This window comes from Nerophis ophidion, linkage group LG05 (genome assembly GCF_033978795.1).
Source record: "Nerophis ophidion isolate RoL-2023_Sa linkage group LG05, RoL_Noph_v1.0, whole genome shotgun sequence".
NCBI classification, from domain to species: domain Eukaryota; kingdom Metazoa; phylum Chordata; class Actinopteri; order Syngnathiformes; family Syngnathidae; genus Nerophis; species Nerophis ophidion.
Window position 1 is genome coordinate 28,598,415 of NC_084615.1, and position 19,829 is coordinate 28,618,243.

At 39.9% G+C, this 19,829-nt stretch overlaps 1 protein-coding gene across 1 annotated transcript; it reads right to left on the reverse strand.

Annotated features, from left to right (window-relative positions):
- Nucleotides 1-323: 323 nt before the first annotated feature.
- kcnk10a (potassium channel, subfamily K, member 10a) lies at nucleotides 324-19,215 on the reverse strand. The gene is made up of 7 exons (XM_061899570.1): nucleotides 19,068-19,215; nucleotides 10,715-11,085; nucleotides 7,782-7,899; nucleotides 7,548-7,708; nucleotides 3,388-3,580; nucleotides 2,964-3,106; nucleotides 324-1,565 (listed from the first exon to the last, which is right to left on the reverse strand). Exons 1-7 carry the CDS (start codon nucleotides 19,117-19,119, stop codon nucleotides 891-893), a joined length of 1,713 nt encoding a protein of 570 aa, XP_061755554.1. The 5' UTR covers nucleotides 19,120-19,215; the 3' UTR covers nucleotides 324-890.
- Nucleotides 19,216-19,829: the final 614 nt, after the last annotated feature.

Consider the following 19,829-nt stretch of genomic DNA (forward strand, 5'->3'; position numbering starts at 1 on the left):
CTTTTTTGTAAGGGGCGTTGGAAGTTGGCAGACCCGTCAGCGGTCCTGTTCTGTCTCCCTATAATGTTTGTCTGATCTTGAATGGGATTGTGCTGAAAATGTTCATTTCCCCTGGGGGATTAATAAATTATAAAATTAATAATGTCTGATCCTGATAAATATATATTTATATATATATATATATATATATGTATGTATGTGTGTATATACATACATATATATGTATATATATATATATATATATATATATATATATATATATATATATATATATATATATATGTATATACACACATACACATAGTTATTTAACTGTAACACTATAATTAACATTTCCTTTTATAGTCCTGACTTAGCTCACACCCAAAGACAGGAAGGAGGAATATAAAACTGATGGTTTGGTTTCTCCAAGTTAGGAGTGCCTCATTTTTGACTTGACCTCCTCCAGGAACTGCAGTCCTGTATAATGACGCTCGCTTGTAATAAAGCAACTTTTAGTTCAGTAAAGCCTCTCCGACGCCTCTTTTGATCCAGCCGCACTGCCGTGTCGCCCTTCTGCCCGGGAGAAGGTGACCAGAAAACACATAGCAATGGAACGCAACTTGACGCAAGTGTTTTTTTTTTCTTTTTCAAAACTATGATTCATTCATTTTGCTGTCCATTAATAAGGGATTCAGGCTCAGTAAGCTCATCCTAACCTCCTGGCGAAGGTAATTACACTGGCAAGCCGAGATACCACTGTACTGTACGTCCATCACTTCTGTGGAGTAAGGGGAGTAATGTTGAACCTAAGGTACACAAGGAGACAAAGTCTCAACACACACTGGAGAAAGGACAACTTAAGGCACGAATGGTGGGATTTCAAACATGTGGTGTCGATGTAAAAACAACTATGGGCCCATCTCATGATGCAGCTCTTGCATTTCAAGTTTTTCCCCTCCGTTTGGTTCAAGGAACAACCCGTTGTGCGACTTGCAGGCTTGTACGTTTCGAACATCTACAAACAACGGAAAGTCTGACAGACTGGTGTTGCACTCTTTGTCTTCGTTCTCTTTCGGATCCTCTTCCTTCCTCTTACCGTCGTCCATAGCGAGCGTGCTGCAGTCGAACGTGGGCGTGCTCCAACCGTAGGCTTCACTGCGAGGACGGAGAGCGTCTTCAGGGATGTTCTTTCTCAGGTCCCGATTCCTGTTTCGTTTGGCCGGTTTGGGGACGGAGCCCAAGCGGTTAGAAATGTCGTCCTCGGATTCGTGGTTGGATTGCCGGTCACAAGTCTCGGCTCCTCTTTGCCGGAAATTGTTCAACTTTGCCTCGATGCTTTCCTGAGAGGAGGTTTTGTAGTTGTTGGTATCCAGGCTATTGAAGATGGCCCGGCGTTCTGGAGAAAGCACGTCCAGAGAAAGGGCGCGCTGATCCAGGCCCAGTTGTCGTCTTTCCATACTGCGAATGGTGGCTGCTCTTTGGAGCTTGTCGCTGGCCTCCACGCTCATTCGCCGTCTCGTTTCTCTAAGCTCTGCTCGCACGTTAGCTTTCCACTCTGCTGCATGGGCTTTGATTTCCACAACCTTTGGCAAAACACATAAATTACTTTAGTGCAGACCTCGGCCAAAAATGTGGCCCAAATACTTGTTTTTAGATCTTCAAGATGGAAAGAGTAGCTGCCATTATGATGTGCAGTGATGTTTTCAAATGACCGTAAGTCTTGAACTATACGAAGTATTTCCATGCTTGGAATCTTCGCTTTTGTATAATATTCAAGCTAATATGGTAATCTAATTAGTTACTATGGTCATTTAATTCACAACAGCTCGGACGAGGCACCAATCAGTGTGGGTAGGGAGCGTTTCCACAGTGTCTCCAGAGCGGCCAACCTAATTATCGCAACTTAGTGATATAGCAGATAAATCAGATTGTAGGTGGGTTTATCCATATATGGTATACATTTAACCAAAGTCTGCCATTGCAGTCCACGCTGTCGTCAATAAGCTCCTTTTTTTTATATTAGTGCCCAAGGCATGGGTAACTTACACATCTGTGAAGGCACCATTAATGCTGAAAGCCACATCCAGATTTTGGAGCAACTTATGTTGCCATCGAAGCAACGTTCTCATGGACGCCCCTGCTTTTTTCAGCAAGACAATGCCAAGCCACATGTTACAAGAGGGTGGCTTAATAGTAAGAGTGTGGGTACTAGACTGGCCTGCCTGTAGTCCAGTCCTGTCTCCTATTGACAATGTGTGGCGCATTATGAAGCCTAAAATACCACAACGGAGACCCCGGACTGTTGAACCACTTAAGCTGTACATCAAGCAAGAATGGGAAAGAATTCCACCTGAAAAGCTTCAAAAATTGGTCTCCTCAGTTCCCAAACGTTTACTGAGTGTTGTTAAGTGAAATGGCCATGTAACACGGTGGTGAAAATGGCACTTTGCCAACTTTTTTGCAATAGGTTGCTAGCATTAAATCCTAAGTTAATGATTATTTGCAAAAAAAAAAAAAGTTTCTCAGTTGGAACATTAAATATCTTGTCTATTCAATTGAATATAGGTTAAAAAGGATTTGCAAATCATTGTTTTCTGTTTGTTATTTACCATTCACACAACGTGCCAACTTCACTGGTTTTGGGTTGTGTACTTCCAGAAACGTGAAGCATCCGATGGGCATGACAAAGTCGAACATTTATTCAACGATTGTCTAGTTTTGATGTGGTCTAACAACCCACTCCATGCTCCTCCATTGAGATCAATGGACGCTCAGCTTCAACACTGTTTGATACAGTGTGATATATAATGTCTATTTGGAGCATTATTTTTCTTAGAAAATAAACCAATATCAAAATGGCCCCCACATACCCTTGGCAGAAAAGTTTGGACACGCCTGACTCTGGCACAAACTCTTACAGTACATTGCAAACCTTTTTCTATATTGTAAACATATTATTTAATAAGCCTTTACATACATACCTCTTCTTTGGTCTTTTTGGAAAGCACCCTCAACCAGTCGCCAATCATATTTAACACAGCCGCAAAATACGCCAGACCACCCAGGATCCAGAACCACACAAGTGGTCTGTACCATTTGCGGTATGCAATTCTGCGGTTTCCACCTGCAGGAGGGGGTTCGGGTGGGGGGGTAATAAATGACTAGATCGATTATTAACATTAGAAGAAATGGCATATTTTTAATGTTTTAATTTCATCTTTTAAATTATAATTACAATTATAATTATAGTTAAATTCCACTTGTAATACAGAAAATGCTATTTTTTGAGTTCAAGTACACATTTAAAAAAAAAAAAAAACGGTCAAAAGTATGCCCATCATAGTACATAAGCAATTTTACGCTCTTTTTTTTTTGTTATTTTACATAGAATAAAGAAGACTTCACCTGCCACATAGTCTCCTATTCCAACAGTTGTCAAGGTGATGACGACAAAATATGTAGACTCCAACGCTGTCCAACCTTCGATGTACTTGAAGATCACAGCTGGGATGGTCACAAACAGAATGCAGCCCGCCAAGATGAAGAGGAGAGTCGATGCCACTCTGATTTTAGTCTGACTGATCTGGTTGTGTTTGTTCTGTTTGCAGAAGCCATCCAACACACACACACACACACACACACACACAAACACACAAATTACTGAGTTATTACTATTGAAGATAATTTACAATTCTATGACAGGAATGAATCGGTGTAATATGCTCTGTAATAAATAAATGAATGTGTTGGAAATTGTTGGTACTGTATTTGCTTTTTGTTTTTTTCAAAAATAAGAAATAAAAACACAGAAATCAATGGAATAATTGAAAATTGAAAAAAATGACAAAATACAGAAGAATGCGTTAAAAAATAGAATGGAAAATATGCATTAAAACCTCTATATGCCTTAGTGGCCACATGCGTGGACAGCACCTTTTAGCTCTTATTTCCAAAATTGTGTACACTACTGAATTGGGGTCTTATGGACGCGTATGTGGACACTTATACTGCCATCTGGTGGTGTCAGAAAAGTATAATCGAATTTGGGGAAAAAAAAGTGTAATTAGAATTAGCATGTCACTAAACATTAAATACACATTAGGGGCCAATAAGCCCAAATCGCAAGGAGAAATAAAAGAAGCATGTAAACAAACAGCTTGGGCCTTAAGATGTTTTAAATTGGAATTAGAATTCAAAATAACTTTAAAAAAAAAATTTAATAAAACTGGTGTGTACCAAAATGATGATACCTTTAAGCAAATATTCAACCTTTTAAAATAGAATGGACATAACAAAAATGACAATTATGAGTTTCTTTTATTTTGTTTTATTTCCTGTCCAGCCGTCTTATTGTTAGTTCCATTTGCCACCACTTCTTTGGTCTGAGCGCTGGCTCCCTCACCTGTCCCTGGTTGCCAATTAGGATACTTATTTTGTAAATTATCCAGCCACATACAAAGGACAGGAGAGGATAAATGTGCCTTGCTTTGCTTTACACCTCACCCTGCTGCATAGTGTTGCCTGCGCTTCACTGTTTTGCTTTCTGTGCAATCTCTGCTGCACTATTTTTCCCTGCATCCTTATGCAGTTACATTTGTGCCTTACTTTTTAGGGAGATTAGGCAGATTTTGAGGACAGACAAATATGGACTTTAAAAAAAAATGTATTCTATTAAATAATTAATTTAAAAAAAATAATAATTTAGATGTAGCATCAGTGGTGAGACTCTTTGTGCACATTACCATACAATAATAAGTTGTATTATTTTCATACATCATGACTTTATAATCATATTTAATTATTATTTATATGTAAATACGTATTCTCCTTTGGCTGCTGACATACTGTATGATGTAACATATTGGGTAATTTCCGGTTTTGGAATATGATCAAGCACACCGAAGACTGCATTTGTGAGCACTGTAGCAGCCTACGAAGTGACGTGCCGAAGTGGTGAACAGGTGTCCTTGTTATTTTATGTTTTGTGCCTTCTAGATCCACGGAATGCCAAGACACTGGGCAGCTCATCCCCCTGGTCAACGTAAACGTGCAGCTAAAAAAGGTGTCGTATCTACCATTCACGCTGGGTGATAAAAATTGTCCCGTAATTGAGGGCCGAACACTTCAGTATGTGGAGGGAGGTGTAGTCAGCACTGCTTGCAGGAGGAAAAGTCACCGCCCTGTCCATGGGACTGAGGATGAGCACCATTGGGCAGGGACGGGGCATATGCTGGCAGTTGATTAGATTTCACAGGTGGTACGTGTAATCTAATCATATGTTGTCTTTAACAGTAAGGGGCCGGGAGCAGAGAGAGGAAGGAGGATTGGTGAGACTGAAAAGTCTGGAGAAAACTTTGGCTAAAAAAACATACGATCATTAAAAAGCTTGTTAGCCTTGCATGCTGGACTCCTGTGCCGAGTCTGACAGTGGGACTGCAAGGAAGCAACTTCCACACACCTAAAAAGTCCAAACATTTTTTTTGTTTGTTTTTTAAACCTTTATTTACTTAGGTGAGTACCATTGAGATTAGGAATCTCCTTTTCAAGGGAGCTCTGCACACTCATACACCAGTATGGGTGCCACTGGGAGCACGGTGGGCGGAGTGTCTTGCCCGAAACACTACGGCCGTGACCATGACGGCGAAAGCTGGAATCTAACTTGGAACAACTGTTGTCCCGATACCAATATTTTGTTTCTTTTTGTAAGTTTGTCCTTAAATAAAATAGTGAACATAAAAGACAACTTGTCTTTTAGTAGTAAGTGAAAACAAACAAAGGCTCCTAATTGTCTGCTGACATATGCAGTAACATATTGTGTCATTTCTCATTCTATTATTTTGTCAACATTATTGAGGACAAGTGGTGGAAAATGAATTATTAATCAATTTTTTCATTTACTGTTAATATTTGCTTACTTTCTCTTTTGACATGTTCTATCTACACTTCTGTTAAAATGTAATAATCACTTATCTTATTCTTCTGTTGTTTGATACTTTACATTAATTTAGGATCATACCGCGAATTTGGGTCTCAATTCGATACCAAGTAGTTACAGGATCATACATTGGTCATATTCAAAGTCCTGATTTGTCCAGGGACATAATTTGTGAATTTATAAACATAATATAATTTTTTTTTTAAAACGAAAGAAGATTTTGTGATGCTAAGGAATGTAAATGTAATCAGAGTAGTATGGACTAGATACACTCTTGAACTTGGTATCATTACAGTGGATGTTAGGTGTAGATCCACCAATGGCGTTTGTTTACAGTGTGTAGTGAAGCATGTTTAGCTATTCCTCGTCCTGCAGGGATGATATTTGTAAGAAACGTTCTTTATTTGTCGCCGTGGAGGCGAGGATTAAATGGTAAATGGGTTGTACTCGCTTTTCTACCTTCAAGGTACTGAAAACGCTTTGACACTACTTACAGCTCGGTTGGTAGAGCGGCCGTGTCAGCAACTAGAGGGTTGCAGGTTCGATTCCCGCTTCCGCCATCCTAGTCACTGCCGTTGTGTCCTTGGGCAAGACACTTCACCCTTGCTCCTGATGGGTGCTGGTTAGCGCCTTGCATGGAAAACTCCCTCCATCAGTGTGTGTGTGAATGGGTAAATGTGGAAGTAGTGTCAAATCGCTTTGAGTACCTTGAAGGCAGAAAAGCGCTATACAAGTACAACCCATTTACCATTTACACACACATTCACACACCGATGGAGGGAGCTGCCATGCAAAGCGCTAACCAGCACCCATCAGGAGCAAGGGTGAAGTGTCTTGCTCAGGACACAACGGACGTGACGAGGTTCGTACTAGGTGGGGATTGAACCAGGGACCCCCGGGTTGCGCACGGCCACTCTTCCAACTGCGCCACGCCGTCCCTGATTAGTGATTTAGAAGTTGCTAAAACACTGCGGACTGCGGATGGACTATAGCCGCTAGCTAACTAGCCATATCTTAAAGCACTTCTTTCTGAGGGCGTTTCAGTGTTATAACTTCACCTTTATCGTTAGTTTTTAAACCAAAATGCGTCTGTTCTCCCTTTTCTGTCTAAACACTGTGTCTGCTTGTAAGTACTTTGTGATTGTGCGCTGCCGAACATGCTCCTCTGCAATGACACGGAGTGATGACGGGGGGGGGGGGGGGGGGGGAGACCGACACTTTCTAGAGGCGGTATAATACTGAATATGATTCATTAGTATCCGGGAACTAAACCAATATCGGTATAATGTACTACCTTACCTGGTACCCTCCACCATCCGAGCCTTGCCGCCCCATTGACCATTACTAAAAAGTATGTGATATAAACGTAAATGTTTTCTTTCTCTCTTTAATGTAGGAGTGTCGTGTTACTTCAGGTGCAGTGTCTGCAGACAATTTCTCAAGACACTAATCAAATTGACGTGACATATGTCTAAATCACTGCGATGAAGTGGCGACTTGTCCAGGGTGTACACCGCCTTCCCGATTGTAGCTGAGATAGGCGCCAACGCCCCCCGTAGCCCCAAAGGGAATAAGCGGTAGGAAATGGATGGATGGATGTTCAAATCATCACACCAAAAATGTCACTCACCCGGAACATTTTCTCCACTTTGGCAATACTTTTGACAAATATGGTACCTAGCTGGTCTCCAACCCCTGCCAACAGGAATCCAAACAGTGGGATGCCGAATATTGCATACAAAATGCAGAAAATCTTTCCCCCCTTCGTGCTCGGGGCAATGTTACCATAACCTATAAAGATAACACACAATAAATTGTGTTCTGCAACAAACACAGTAAGTCTTTTTAGTAAACATGAGAGTACCAATGGTTGTAATGACTGTCCCAGCAAAGAAGAAGGCACTACCCAGATCCCAGTGGCTGGAATTGTAAGAGGTATCTCCAACGGGACTGACACCAGCGTTCACAGCTTCAACAGAGTGCTGCGAAGAGAAGAGAGGCTAAGATTGCGTCTTATTTATCAGATTCAGATTTATTGGCAAAGTATGTTCAACACAAGAGTATATTACATTATTGTGGGAGTATATCGATGGTGTGAAATGCTACTTGCGTGGATGAGGACCATGGACATGAGATTGGAGTTTTGGGAAGACATTTCAATTACCTTTTTTTAAATATACAAATACAATACAGAATCATTTTGGTTGTGCCTACCGACCTCAAAGCTTTTTATTTGGTAAAATGATACATACGTGTGACCAGTAGATGCCAATCACATATAAGAGATATGTGTAGACTGCAATACGACTCAAGTAAAAAAAAAAAATGTTATGTGTTCCATTGAAAATATAGAACATTACACACGGCGCTCAACAATCTATCAAAATGTTTTAGTGAGACTTTGTTAAGCAATGAAGACGCACCCTTTGATGGATTGTACTGTGCTTCAACATATGAGTATAATTATGGTGTGTGTATAAGGTAAGATATTAACTGGTGTTTTTACCTTCTGGTACCTGCTGATCTGTATTTGGGATCTGCATACGTCCTGAAAATAAGCGCGCCTCCGCCTTTGGAGTCAGTGCTGACAAGCTTCTTTTTTTCACTATCTTCATGTTACGTGACATTCATCCTCTTCTGTTGCCATTTCTAATGTAAAGTAGTGTAAAGTTCTTACTTATATCCGTCAGTAAACTCGCCATGAAAGTGCTAAAACATACCGGTATAGTGAGTGTACATTATTCACCCAAGGACCTTTAGTTATCAGAGAGTTCCGGTCCGACTGTTTTTCACGGGACACATTTCCGGCCTTTTTGTTGCACTAGTGCAGTGGTTCTCAAATACCCCTGGGGGTACTTGAAGGTATGCCAAGGGGTATGTGAGATTTTTCTGAAAATATTCTAAAAAATAGCAACAATTCAAAAATCCTTTATAAATATATTTATTGAATAATACTTCAACAAAATATGAATTTAAGTTCATAAACTGTGAAAAGAAATGCAACAATGCAATATTAAGTGTTGACAGCTGGATTTTTTGTGGCCATTTTCCATAAATATTGATGTTAAAGATTTCTTTTTTTGTGAAGAAATATTTAGAATTAAGTTATGAATCCAGATGGATCTCTATTACAATCCCCAAAGAGGGTACTTTAAGTTGATGATTACTTCTGTGTAGAAATCTTTATTTATAATTGAATCGCTTGTTTATTTTTCAACAAGTTTTTAATGATTTGTATATCTTTTTTTCCAAATAGTTCAAGAAAGACCACTAAAAATTAGCAATATTTGCACTGCTATACAATTTAATAAATCAGAAACTGATGACACAGTGCTGTATTTTACTTCTTTATCTTTTTTTTTCAACCAAAAATGCTTTGCCCTGATTAGGAGGTACTTGAATTACAAAATTAAAAAAGGTTGAGAACCACTGCACTAGTGAGCCACGGATGAGGAGATGCTACTCCGTTGTTGATTTAAGTAAAGTCTGAATGTCATTAAAACAGTTAGCTCCATATTTTGACATTTCTTCCACTCCCGTCCTTGCACACTACACCGCTGCAACAAGTGTGACGGGGAGAAGACGCCGTCGAAGGTGAGCCACGTAAATAAGACCGCCCACAAAACAGCGCATCCTGAAAGGATCGTAAGAAAGCGGCTTGAAGATGATCTGTAAAACATCATCTATGCAACATTTTAACCAAATAACCACCATTACATGTTATGTAGACCACAAAGAAGTGTTTTTAATATGAAAAGAAATCATAATATGAGCCGGAATAGACCCGCTCATCAGCAGTGCGCCTTATAATCCCCTATGCGCCCTATGGTCCAGAAAATACGGCAAATGACATATTCAATGTACAGTATATTAGCATCATGCCAGCACACTTTGAAAAAAGTGGAGCCTAACAGTACTTTTAAGTGTTTTCTATCAACATTACAAGAAGGTAGTCTGACCGAGTACGCCGTGAATGCTGCTTGAGTGATTGTTTGCCCAAAAAGTCGTCATGTGCAACAAATGTATTGAACTAGGGCACCGTTCTATTTTATGTTTAGTAACAACAGAATTCAGTCGGTGTCTATAAAAGTCATCATTGGCAGTCACTCGAACGAGTATGACGTTCCTCCTGGTAGGGGGGTTTATCCTTTTATGGATGATGCCTGTGCGTGACTTAGTTTAACTTGGGGAGACTGGTGCACAGACAGTCACCACACGATCCTTGACAGAATCGGGTCAGGGTCCAGTGGCATGGAGTGTAAGACGACTGGGGACCCTTCTTTTGCCATAGCAGCCGTTGTAGTTCTTAAATCTACCATCTTCCGCCTGCTCCGCTGTTGAGGTCTTCACCATATCCCAGGCTTGGGGGCAGTCAGGTACTAATGTAGGCCTTTGCCAAGGGCCACCTGGGGTAACAGTAGTAAAGGGGTTAACCTCCCAGTGCCCTAAGACCCCATAGAGGAGCCTCTACTGCCGGATGCACTTAAACGTCATGCCCAGGACAGAAAAGTACCAAATTCAGTACCCATCAACAGCCTTGGTTGTGTGAATTTTAACACTTTTGTCAAGGGGCCAAATTAAATGTATTACTGGAACTGAAATGAGGTGAGATTCGATGTTCTTGTGTGAATTCCCAAATGTTGACAGTGAATTATTGAAACATAAACACTGCCAACATGTCTGAATCAATCAAGCTTAACTTCAGCTCAGATCAATATGAAGCTCAGCTTTGAGTAGATGAGTTCTTAATGGACCCAACGGGGGGCTAAGATGGAAGAAATCAGCATCTGCTCTTACTTTGATGATCACCTCCAGCTCGTCCGCGTACACACACGTGTGTTTTTGCAGGAACGCTGCCTTCTCAGCGGTGATGGTGATCTTCTGGTTGTTTTCAAATGGCTGCTCCAGAGCCCGAAACACCAGCCCACCCGCCACCAGGTAGACCACCACCACGACAAACACCGCCAACACCGTCTTCAGTTTCATCATGGTGAAAAGAGCTGAGCCATCAGCCTCCATGCTGGCCACCACGCTGCTGGGCCGAGAGACCCGGGGCAGGGTGCACCCCATGGGGTTCTGCATGGTGGCGACGCTGGCGTGCACAAGACTGGACTGCAGCATACCGGGCTGCATCTTCTTGGGCGGGACCAGGTTGGTCTGAACTGCCACTGAAAGACAAGAATAATTTAAATCTCAGGCAGTGTGTGGAACAAAGGCACCCCGAAACTTGAAAAACATGCGACCAGCATCAACATTCAGTGATCAACTCTGCAAGGGCGTTTTCAGTTTTGGATGTTCATGTTATTTTGGGATTCCGGAGCATTCATGAAATATAAATTGCATACAAAAAAAGCATTTTATCAAGCATGTGTTCATGTAAATAAAACATCACAGCTATAAAAAAAAATCTAAATTGATATATTGTTGTTACTGTATTCACATTTTAATGTCTACAATGCTGACGATTGTTTTTTACTCAAGTATATAATTTTTCTGCGATGACATGGGGACTTGTCCAGGGTGTAACCCGCCTTCCGCCTGAATGCCGCTGTGATAGGCTCCAGCGCCCCCCTGCAATCCCAAAAGGGACAAGCGGTGGAAAATGTATGAATGGATGGATTTATAATTTTTCAATTTAAAAAAAAAGTGTTCTGCCATGACACCTCAAGTACATTTAGAATCGTATCTAATCCTATCGATCTATTTTAGCCTAACCCAGTGGTTCCCACAATTGGCCAAACAAAATGATGACGACGACGAAGGTACACACAATGGACTGAGGCTTGTGCAGAAAGCAGAAAAAATGACTCATTAAGGGAGATTATCTCTCAAAAAACGTCCAAACCCTGTTATCCAAACTACGGGCCAATTTTGTATATTATGCATATATAAATCCACTAAAGTGCATGATGGGTTATATGAAAAACACTTTCTCCAAACTTCCCCAATGCTTAGCGCATTTTAGCTGCCTGATTTTTCTGACTGATTCCAAAGCTTTAAGGAGGTTGTCAGGGAAATAAACGAGGTGAAGTTGAACTTTCACATGCTCTCAATATTCATTGTTTTACTGTTTATACTTCCTACAACATTGCCGTTAGGATCTGATGTGTTGTTCAGTCTGTTATAGCTTGCTTTAATCAATACAAACTATGAAGTGCTATTTTTGCACAAATAATTGTAGTTATGTCACAATTTTACATGTTTGGCAAACGTTCCTTTTCAATTTGGTATGCAATTAGTATATATACATATATATATATATATATATATATATATATATATATATATATATATATATATATATATATATATATATTTATATATATATATATATATATATATATATATATATATATATATATATATATATATATATATATATACACACACTAATTTCATTATATGATATATATACTTATATATAATATATATATACATATACTTATATATATACATACATATACTTATATGTACACATATATAGATATCTATATATATGTACATACATATAGTATATATATATATATATATATATATATATATATATATATATATTTGAATCGCGATTCTCACGTTGTGCGATTCAGAATCGATTCTCATTTAAAAAAATATATATATATGTATATATATATTTTTTTTTAATCAATCCAACAAAACAATAAACACACCATAACAATGCAATCCAATTCCAAAACCAAACCCGACCCAGCAACACTGCAATAAACAGAGCAATTGAGAGAAGACACACAGGACACAGAACAAATCAAAAGTAGTGAAACAAAAGTCAATATTATCAACAACAGTATCAATATTAGTTATAATTTCAGCATAGCAGTGATTAAAAATCCCTCACTGACATTATCATTAGACATTTATAAAAATAAAAATAAAAGAACAATAGTGACACAGTGGCTTACACTTGAATCACATCTCATAAGCTTGACAACACACTGTGTCCAATGTTTTCACAAAGATAAAATAAGTCATATTTTTGGTTCGTTTAATAATTAAAATAAATTTACATTATTGCAATCAGTTGATAAAACATTGTCCTTTACAATTTTAAAAGCTTTTTACAAAAATCTACTACTCTGCTTGGATGTCAGCAGACTGGGTAGATCCTGCTGAAATCCCATGTATTGAATGAATAGAAAATCCTTTTAAATCAGGAAAAAATTATTTTTGAATCGAGAATCGTGTTGAATTGAAAAAAAAAATAGATTTTGAATAGAATAGTAACCCCAAGAATCGATATTGAATCGAGTTGAGATTCGCAGCCCTAATATATATACACACACATATATAAATGTATAGGCTATAAATATGTGTATGTCTATATTGTTACTTGCTGTCAGATTTCACCCCTCAACACCCCTGATCTAAACACAATGTTTGCAAACCTGTTTGATAACTGCATTCCCCCGGAAGTAGTTTCAAGGCGGTCGCAATTTTGGTGTGGGTTTTGCTGCTCTCCAACGTATAATTATGTCAGTAAAAATCTCCAAACTTGCCACTGTGCATATTGTTAATTCTGCGAGTCCTCCTTGGTCTTCTTCTACGTTTGTTTACCTGCAAACCCGAATACACGTCAAAGTACTTCCGGGTAAACTTGGCTTATCAAATTGATTCACACAAATTCTACTTAAATCGATTTTATTTAAAAACAATACTGTGTGTAAAATTAAAAAAAAATGTAAAAACTTTTTTGTTTGCTTTACTATAAAAAAAACATTTGAAAAATCCCGTATACTTAACTGTTTTTAAGTGGTGCTTTCTACTGGAAAAACAAATTAAACTTAGCTTGACTAAATATATTATTACTTATTCTGGAACAGTGATATTTCAGTCTGTTTTGGGTTATAAAGTGTCTCTCAGCTAATTGTTATGTTCAAGGTTGCGAGAATCAATTTGAGTTACAAGCCTTGCCACCACTTGTTGGTGCGGTGAAGTGGTTCCAATCGTATTTTATGGCAAGAAAAAAAAGGCTCCCACCCAGATATATGATGCGTGTTTATACAAAAATTTCTGTTTGACAATAATCTGAAAATAATGTGCTTTGGAACTGATCTAATACAAAACCCTAAACCAGTGAAGTTGGCACGTTGTGTATTTCGTAAATAAAAATAGATGATTTGCAAATCCTTTTCAACTTATATTCAATTGAATAGACTGCAAAGACAAGATACTTAATGTTCAAACTGAGAAACAACATTTTTCACAGATGTGTAAGTTACCCATGCCTTGGGCACTAATACACCCCCATACAATCACAAAGCCTGGCTTTTGAACTTTGCACCTATAACAATCCGGATGGTTATTTTCCTTGTTGTTTCAGAGGACATGATGTCCACAGTTTCCAAAAACAATTTGAAATGTGGACTCGTCAGACCACAGAACCTTATCCACTTTGCATTAGTCCATCTTAGATGAGCTCGGACCAAGCAAATCCGGGGCAGTGCTTCTGGGTGTTGTTGATGAATGAATTTCGCTTTGCATAGTAGAGTTTTAACTTGCACTTACAAATATAGTGACAAACTGTAGGTACTGATAGTGGTTTTCTGAAGTGTTCCTGAGCCCATGTGGTGATATCCTTTACACACTTATGTCACTTTTTTTACCGCCTGAGGGATCTAAGGTCCGTAATATCATCGCTTAAGTGCAGTGATTTCTCCAGATTCTCTGAACCGTTTGATGATGTTACGAACTGTAAATGGTGAAATCCCAGAATTCCTTGCAATAGCTTAGTGAGAAATGTTGTTTTTAAAATGTTTGCCGATTTGCTCACGCATTTGTGCAAAAAGTGGTGACCCTTGCCCCATCCTTGTTTGTGAATGACTGACCATTTCATAGAAGCTGTTTTTATACCCAATCATGGCACCCACCTGTTCCCAATTAGCCTGATCACCTGTGGGATGTTCCAAATAAGTGTTTGATGAGCATGTGCCACTTGTGCCAGCTTTATTGAAACATGTTGCAGGCATCAAATTCCAAATGAGCTAATATTTGCTAAAAATAAAGTTTTCCAGTTCGAACGTTAAGAATCTTGTCTTTGCAGTCTTTTCAATTTAATATGAGTTGAGTAAGATTAGCAAATCATCGTATCCTGTTTTTATTTACCATTTACACAACATGCCAACTTCCCTGGTTTTGAATTTTGTAATATTTTTGGCTTCATGTCTCAGGTGCTAAATAATACTTTAAAATGCAGTTTTTGATGTTATGTCTGATAAAGATTCATTATCACGTTGACGCTTTACTGGAGGTTCTCTCCCAATATTAGCCATGCTTTTGCTTGGGCATTTTCCCTCCTGTTTGGATTTTTTTTCTTGTCCTCGTCAGGTGCCCTTTTGGCTTCTTGTCCTCATCGGGGGGCTCTTTTGGCATTCCGTCCATGGGCCAACTTTGGGAACCGTAAGATCCGACCAAAATATCTGGTCTCACCCGCTAGCATTACCTTACAGCTAAAAGTGGACATAACTTTCTTTTTCTAAACATGTGAAGGAAGAAAGTGTGTGCTAAAAAGAAGTAGTGGATAATCATTGAAATTAATAAATAAATCATCCAAAGCGTGAACAAGCACGTGGTCAACTTAGTAAAGCAGTTCATCAATCAATCAATCAATGTTTACTTATATAGCCCTAAATCACTAGTGTCTCAAAGGGCTGCACAAACCACAACACAAACCACTACGACATCCTCGCTAGGCCCACATAAGGGCGAGGAAAACTCACACCCAGTGGGACGTCGGTGACAATGATGACTATGAGAACCTTGGAGAGGACGAAAGCAATGGATGTCGAGCGGGTCTAACATGATACTGTGAAAGTTCAATCCATAATGGATCCAACACAGTCGCGAGAGTCCAGTCCAAAGCGGATCCAACACAGCAGCGAGAGACCCGTTCACAGCGGAGCCAGCAGGAAACCATCCCAAGCGGATGCGGATCAGCAGCGCAGAGGTGTCCCCAGCCGATATACAGGCAAGCAGTACATGGCCACCGGATCGGGCCGGACCCCCTCCACAAGGGAGAATGGGACATAGGAGGAAAAAAAAAGAAACGGCAGATCAACTGGTCTAAAAAGGGAGTCTATTTAAAGGCTAGAGTATACAAATGAGTTTTAAGGTGAGACTTAAATGCTTCTACTGATGAGTTGGAGCTCATCACAGCAAGTCTGCACCATATTGAAGCAGAAAGAAACTATCCATCATTTATCTATTATAATATGGAACAGCTGCTGATGGTGTGTTTGACGGGAAAGCAGCTGGAAGGAGATTCCGTAGAAGTCTGCTCTCCAAGGTGAATGCTGTAAATTATTCAATCAATCAATCAATCAATCAAAGTTTACTTAGATAGCCCTAAATCACGAGTGTCTCAAAGGTCTGCACAAACCATAACGACATCCTCAGCTCAGATCCCACATCACGGAAAGTAAAATCTTAATATTAATCAATCAATCAATCAATGTTTACTTATATAGCCCTAAATCACTAGTGTCTCAAAGGGCTGCACAAACCACCACGACATCCTCGGTAGGCCCACATAAGGGCAAGGAAAACTCACACCCAGTGGGACATCGGTGACAATAATGACCCAGTGGGACGTCGGTGACAATGATGACTATGAGAACCTTAGAGAGGAGGAAAGCAATGGATGTCGAGCGGGTCTAACATGATACTGTGAAAGTTCAATCCACAATGGATCCAACACAGTCGCGAGAGTCCAGTCCAAAGCGGATCCAACACAGCAGCGAGAGTCCCGTTCACAGCCGAGCCAGCAGGAAACCATCCCAAGCGGAGGCGGATCAGCATCGCAGAGATGTCCCCAGCCGATACACAGGCAAGCAGTACATGGCCACCGGATCGGACCGGACCCCCTCCACAAGGGAGAGTGGGACATAGAAGAAAAAGAAAAGAAACGGCAGATCAACTGGTCTAAAAAGGGAGTCTATTTAAAGGCTAGAGTATACAAATGAGTTTTAAGGTGAGACTTAAATGCTTCTACTGAGGTGGCATCTCGAACTGTTACCGGGAGGGCATTCCAGAGTACTGGAGCCCGAACGGAAAACGCTCTATAGCCCGCAGACTTTTTTTGGGCTTTGGGAATCACTAACAAGCCGGAGTCCTTTGAACGCAGATTTCTTGCCGGGACATATGGTGCAATACAATCGGCAAGATAGGATGGAGCTAGACCGTGTAGTATTTTATACGTAAGTAGTAAAACCTTAAAGTCACATCTTAGGTGCACAGGAAGCCAGTGCAGGTGAGCCAGTACAGGCGTAATGTGATCAAACTTTCTTGTTCTTGTCAAAAGTCTAGCAGCCGCATTTTGTACCAACTGTAGTCTTTTAATGCTAGACATGGGGAGACCCGAAAATAATACGTTACAGTAGTCGAGGCGAGATGTAACAAACGCATGGATAATGATCTCAGCGTCTTTAGTGGACAGAATGGACCGAATTTTAGCAATATTACGGAGATGAAAGAAGGCCGTTTTAGTAACGCTTTTAATGTGTGCCTCAAAGGAGAGAGTTGGGTCGAAGATAATACCCAGATTCTTTACCGTGTCGCCTTGTTTAATTGTTTGGTTGTCAAATGTTAGAGTTGTATTATTAAATAGAGTTCGGTGTCTAGCAGGACCGATAATCAGCATTTCCGTTTTTTTGGCGTTGAGTTGCAAAAAGTTAGCGGACATCCATTGTTTAATTTCATTAAGACACGCCTCCAGCTGACTACAATCCGGCGTTACTTTATAAAACTACTGTGGTTGTTTGTACTACACATTCTGTTGTATTGTTTTTGTACAATATTTCTTATCTAAGAGTTTTTTTTTCATTTTAAAAGGCATGTTACATGTTAAAATTCTGCGGGGGGACAAGCATCGAAAAATATATTTATTATCTTATCTACCTGCTGACATATGCGGTCGCATATTGCATCATTTTAATTCCCTAAAAACGTAGTATTAGTCTACGATAATTAAATTAATTTCCCTTTAACATCGTGTTACTTTCTGCAGTAACGGGGTTCTATCTACATCCCTGTTAAAATGTATTGTTTCTGTTGTTTGAGTATAATACATTAGTTTCGCGCAATACTACATATTTTGCCATATCGACTCAATACGAAGTAGTCTCGGGGGCAGTATCGGTCATACCAATGCTGATACCGATACATGGAATTTGCAAATTATTAAAACAATTACATTTTTAATCACATTTGTAATCAGACAAAAATGTATTTTAAATATTCTCAATTTGTTGTTTTGCAAGGTACAGTCAAAGCATTTAAGTCCCGTCTTAAAACTCATTTGTGTATGCTAGCCTTTAAAGAGACCCCCCTTTTCAGACCAGTTGATCTGCCGTCTCTTTTCTGCTCTGCCCCCCTCTCCTGCGTGGGAAGGCTATCAGGTGACCACAGAACGCTAGCTGTTCAAAGTCGGGACCCGGGATGGACCACTCATCTGTCTCTACGCTGAATACCTCACTGGCCCCACTAAGGACTGGACTCTCACATTATCAACTAGATCCACTCGACGTCCATTGCACCGGTCTCCCCGGGGGTGGGCTCCCCACATCTGCGGTCCCCTCCAAGGTTTCTCATTGTATCCCATTGGGTTGAGTTTTTTCCTGATGTAGGATCTGTCATTGTGACTTGTGCAGCCCTTTGAGACACTTGTGATTAAGGGCTGTATACGTAAACTTTGATTGATTGATTGATTGATTGATTGATTGATTGATTGATTGATTGAATGATTGATTGATTGAAGATACACAACCAATTAAACTTCCAGGGTGTACTTATGAAAACAGTGATATATATTCCAGTGATGTGTGACAATAACACTATGTAAATTAAAAATGATAGGGTGGAAGCCTGTGCAAACCCCCAGAGGTGACACCCATGCAAGATTCGATGGTTTATGATGTTTAACAGACCTCCACTGCACCACAACACCATTTGTTTTCACCAGATTGAAGGAGCTGCAGTCCACTAACTTGACTATACATTTTTCATGAGCACATCTGGTGGAAAAAAAATTAAAATAGCCAGGAGATGCAGAGAATGATGAGGAGTTGATTGCAGCATGTTTGCAAATAACAGGCGTGCATTGGCACAAACGTCAAGTGAGAAATAAAGAGAGATGTCTAACCTGGTGAAGGGCTGGTCCTTGGTTTTCTTGGGTTTTCACTTGGAAATTTCATCTTGCTTCTCCAGGCTCGTGGTGGTTTTACACTTGAAATGGACAATTCACTCTCTCGTCCGCCGTGACTTTATTAAGCAGGAGTGGATTTTGAAAAAAAAAAGCGCGCACACCCCGCAGAGGCGTCAGGTAAATAAGGAGATCATCAACATCCTGCACGGCTTCCACGTCGCTGCTGCGTCTCCGTGCGTCGTGCTGCAGAACCACGCTGCATCGTCGGGAGGACGGTCAGGCACCGAGCTGCTGTGGCTGGCGTCGCAGTGACGTCATGCCATGCCAGACTGTTTACTCGGAGCATCCCTGCAGGGCAAGGCAGGACATCGAAATAATAGCTGCAATACAATGGAGATACTGCAGGAGCAGGGCCGTATCTAGATCAGGGGCGCTCACACTTTTTCTGCAAGTGAGCTACTTTTCAATTGACCAAGTCGAGGAGATCTACCTCATTCCTATTTATAATTTATATTTATTTATTTATGAAAGACACTTTTTTGTTAACAAGTTAATGGTGTTTAATGATAATACAAGCATGTTTAACACACATAGATTCCTTTCTTTCATGAAGACAAGAATATAAGTTGGTGTATTTGATTCTGATGACTTGCATTGATTGGAATCAGACAGTGGTGCTGATAACGTCCGCATTTTCAAATGGAGGAAAAAAAAAGTCCTCCTTTCTGTCCAATACCACATGAAAGTGGTTGGATTTGG

Coding starts and splice junctions, on each gene's coding strand:
- kcnk10a (XM_061899570.1), bottom strand. CDS start 19,119: ATGAAATTTCCAAGTGAAAACCCAAGAAAACCAAGGACCAGCCCTTCA. Junction 7,709..7,781: donor GACAGTCATTACAACCATTG/GTACTCTCATGT, acceptor TTATCTTTATAG/GTTATGGTAACATTGCCCCG. Junction 1,566..2,963: donor CCAAAAAGACCAAAGAAGAG/GTATGTATGTAA, acceptor GTTTTGCCAAAG/GTTGTGGAAATCAAAGCCCA.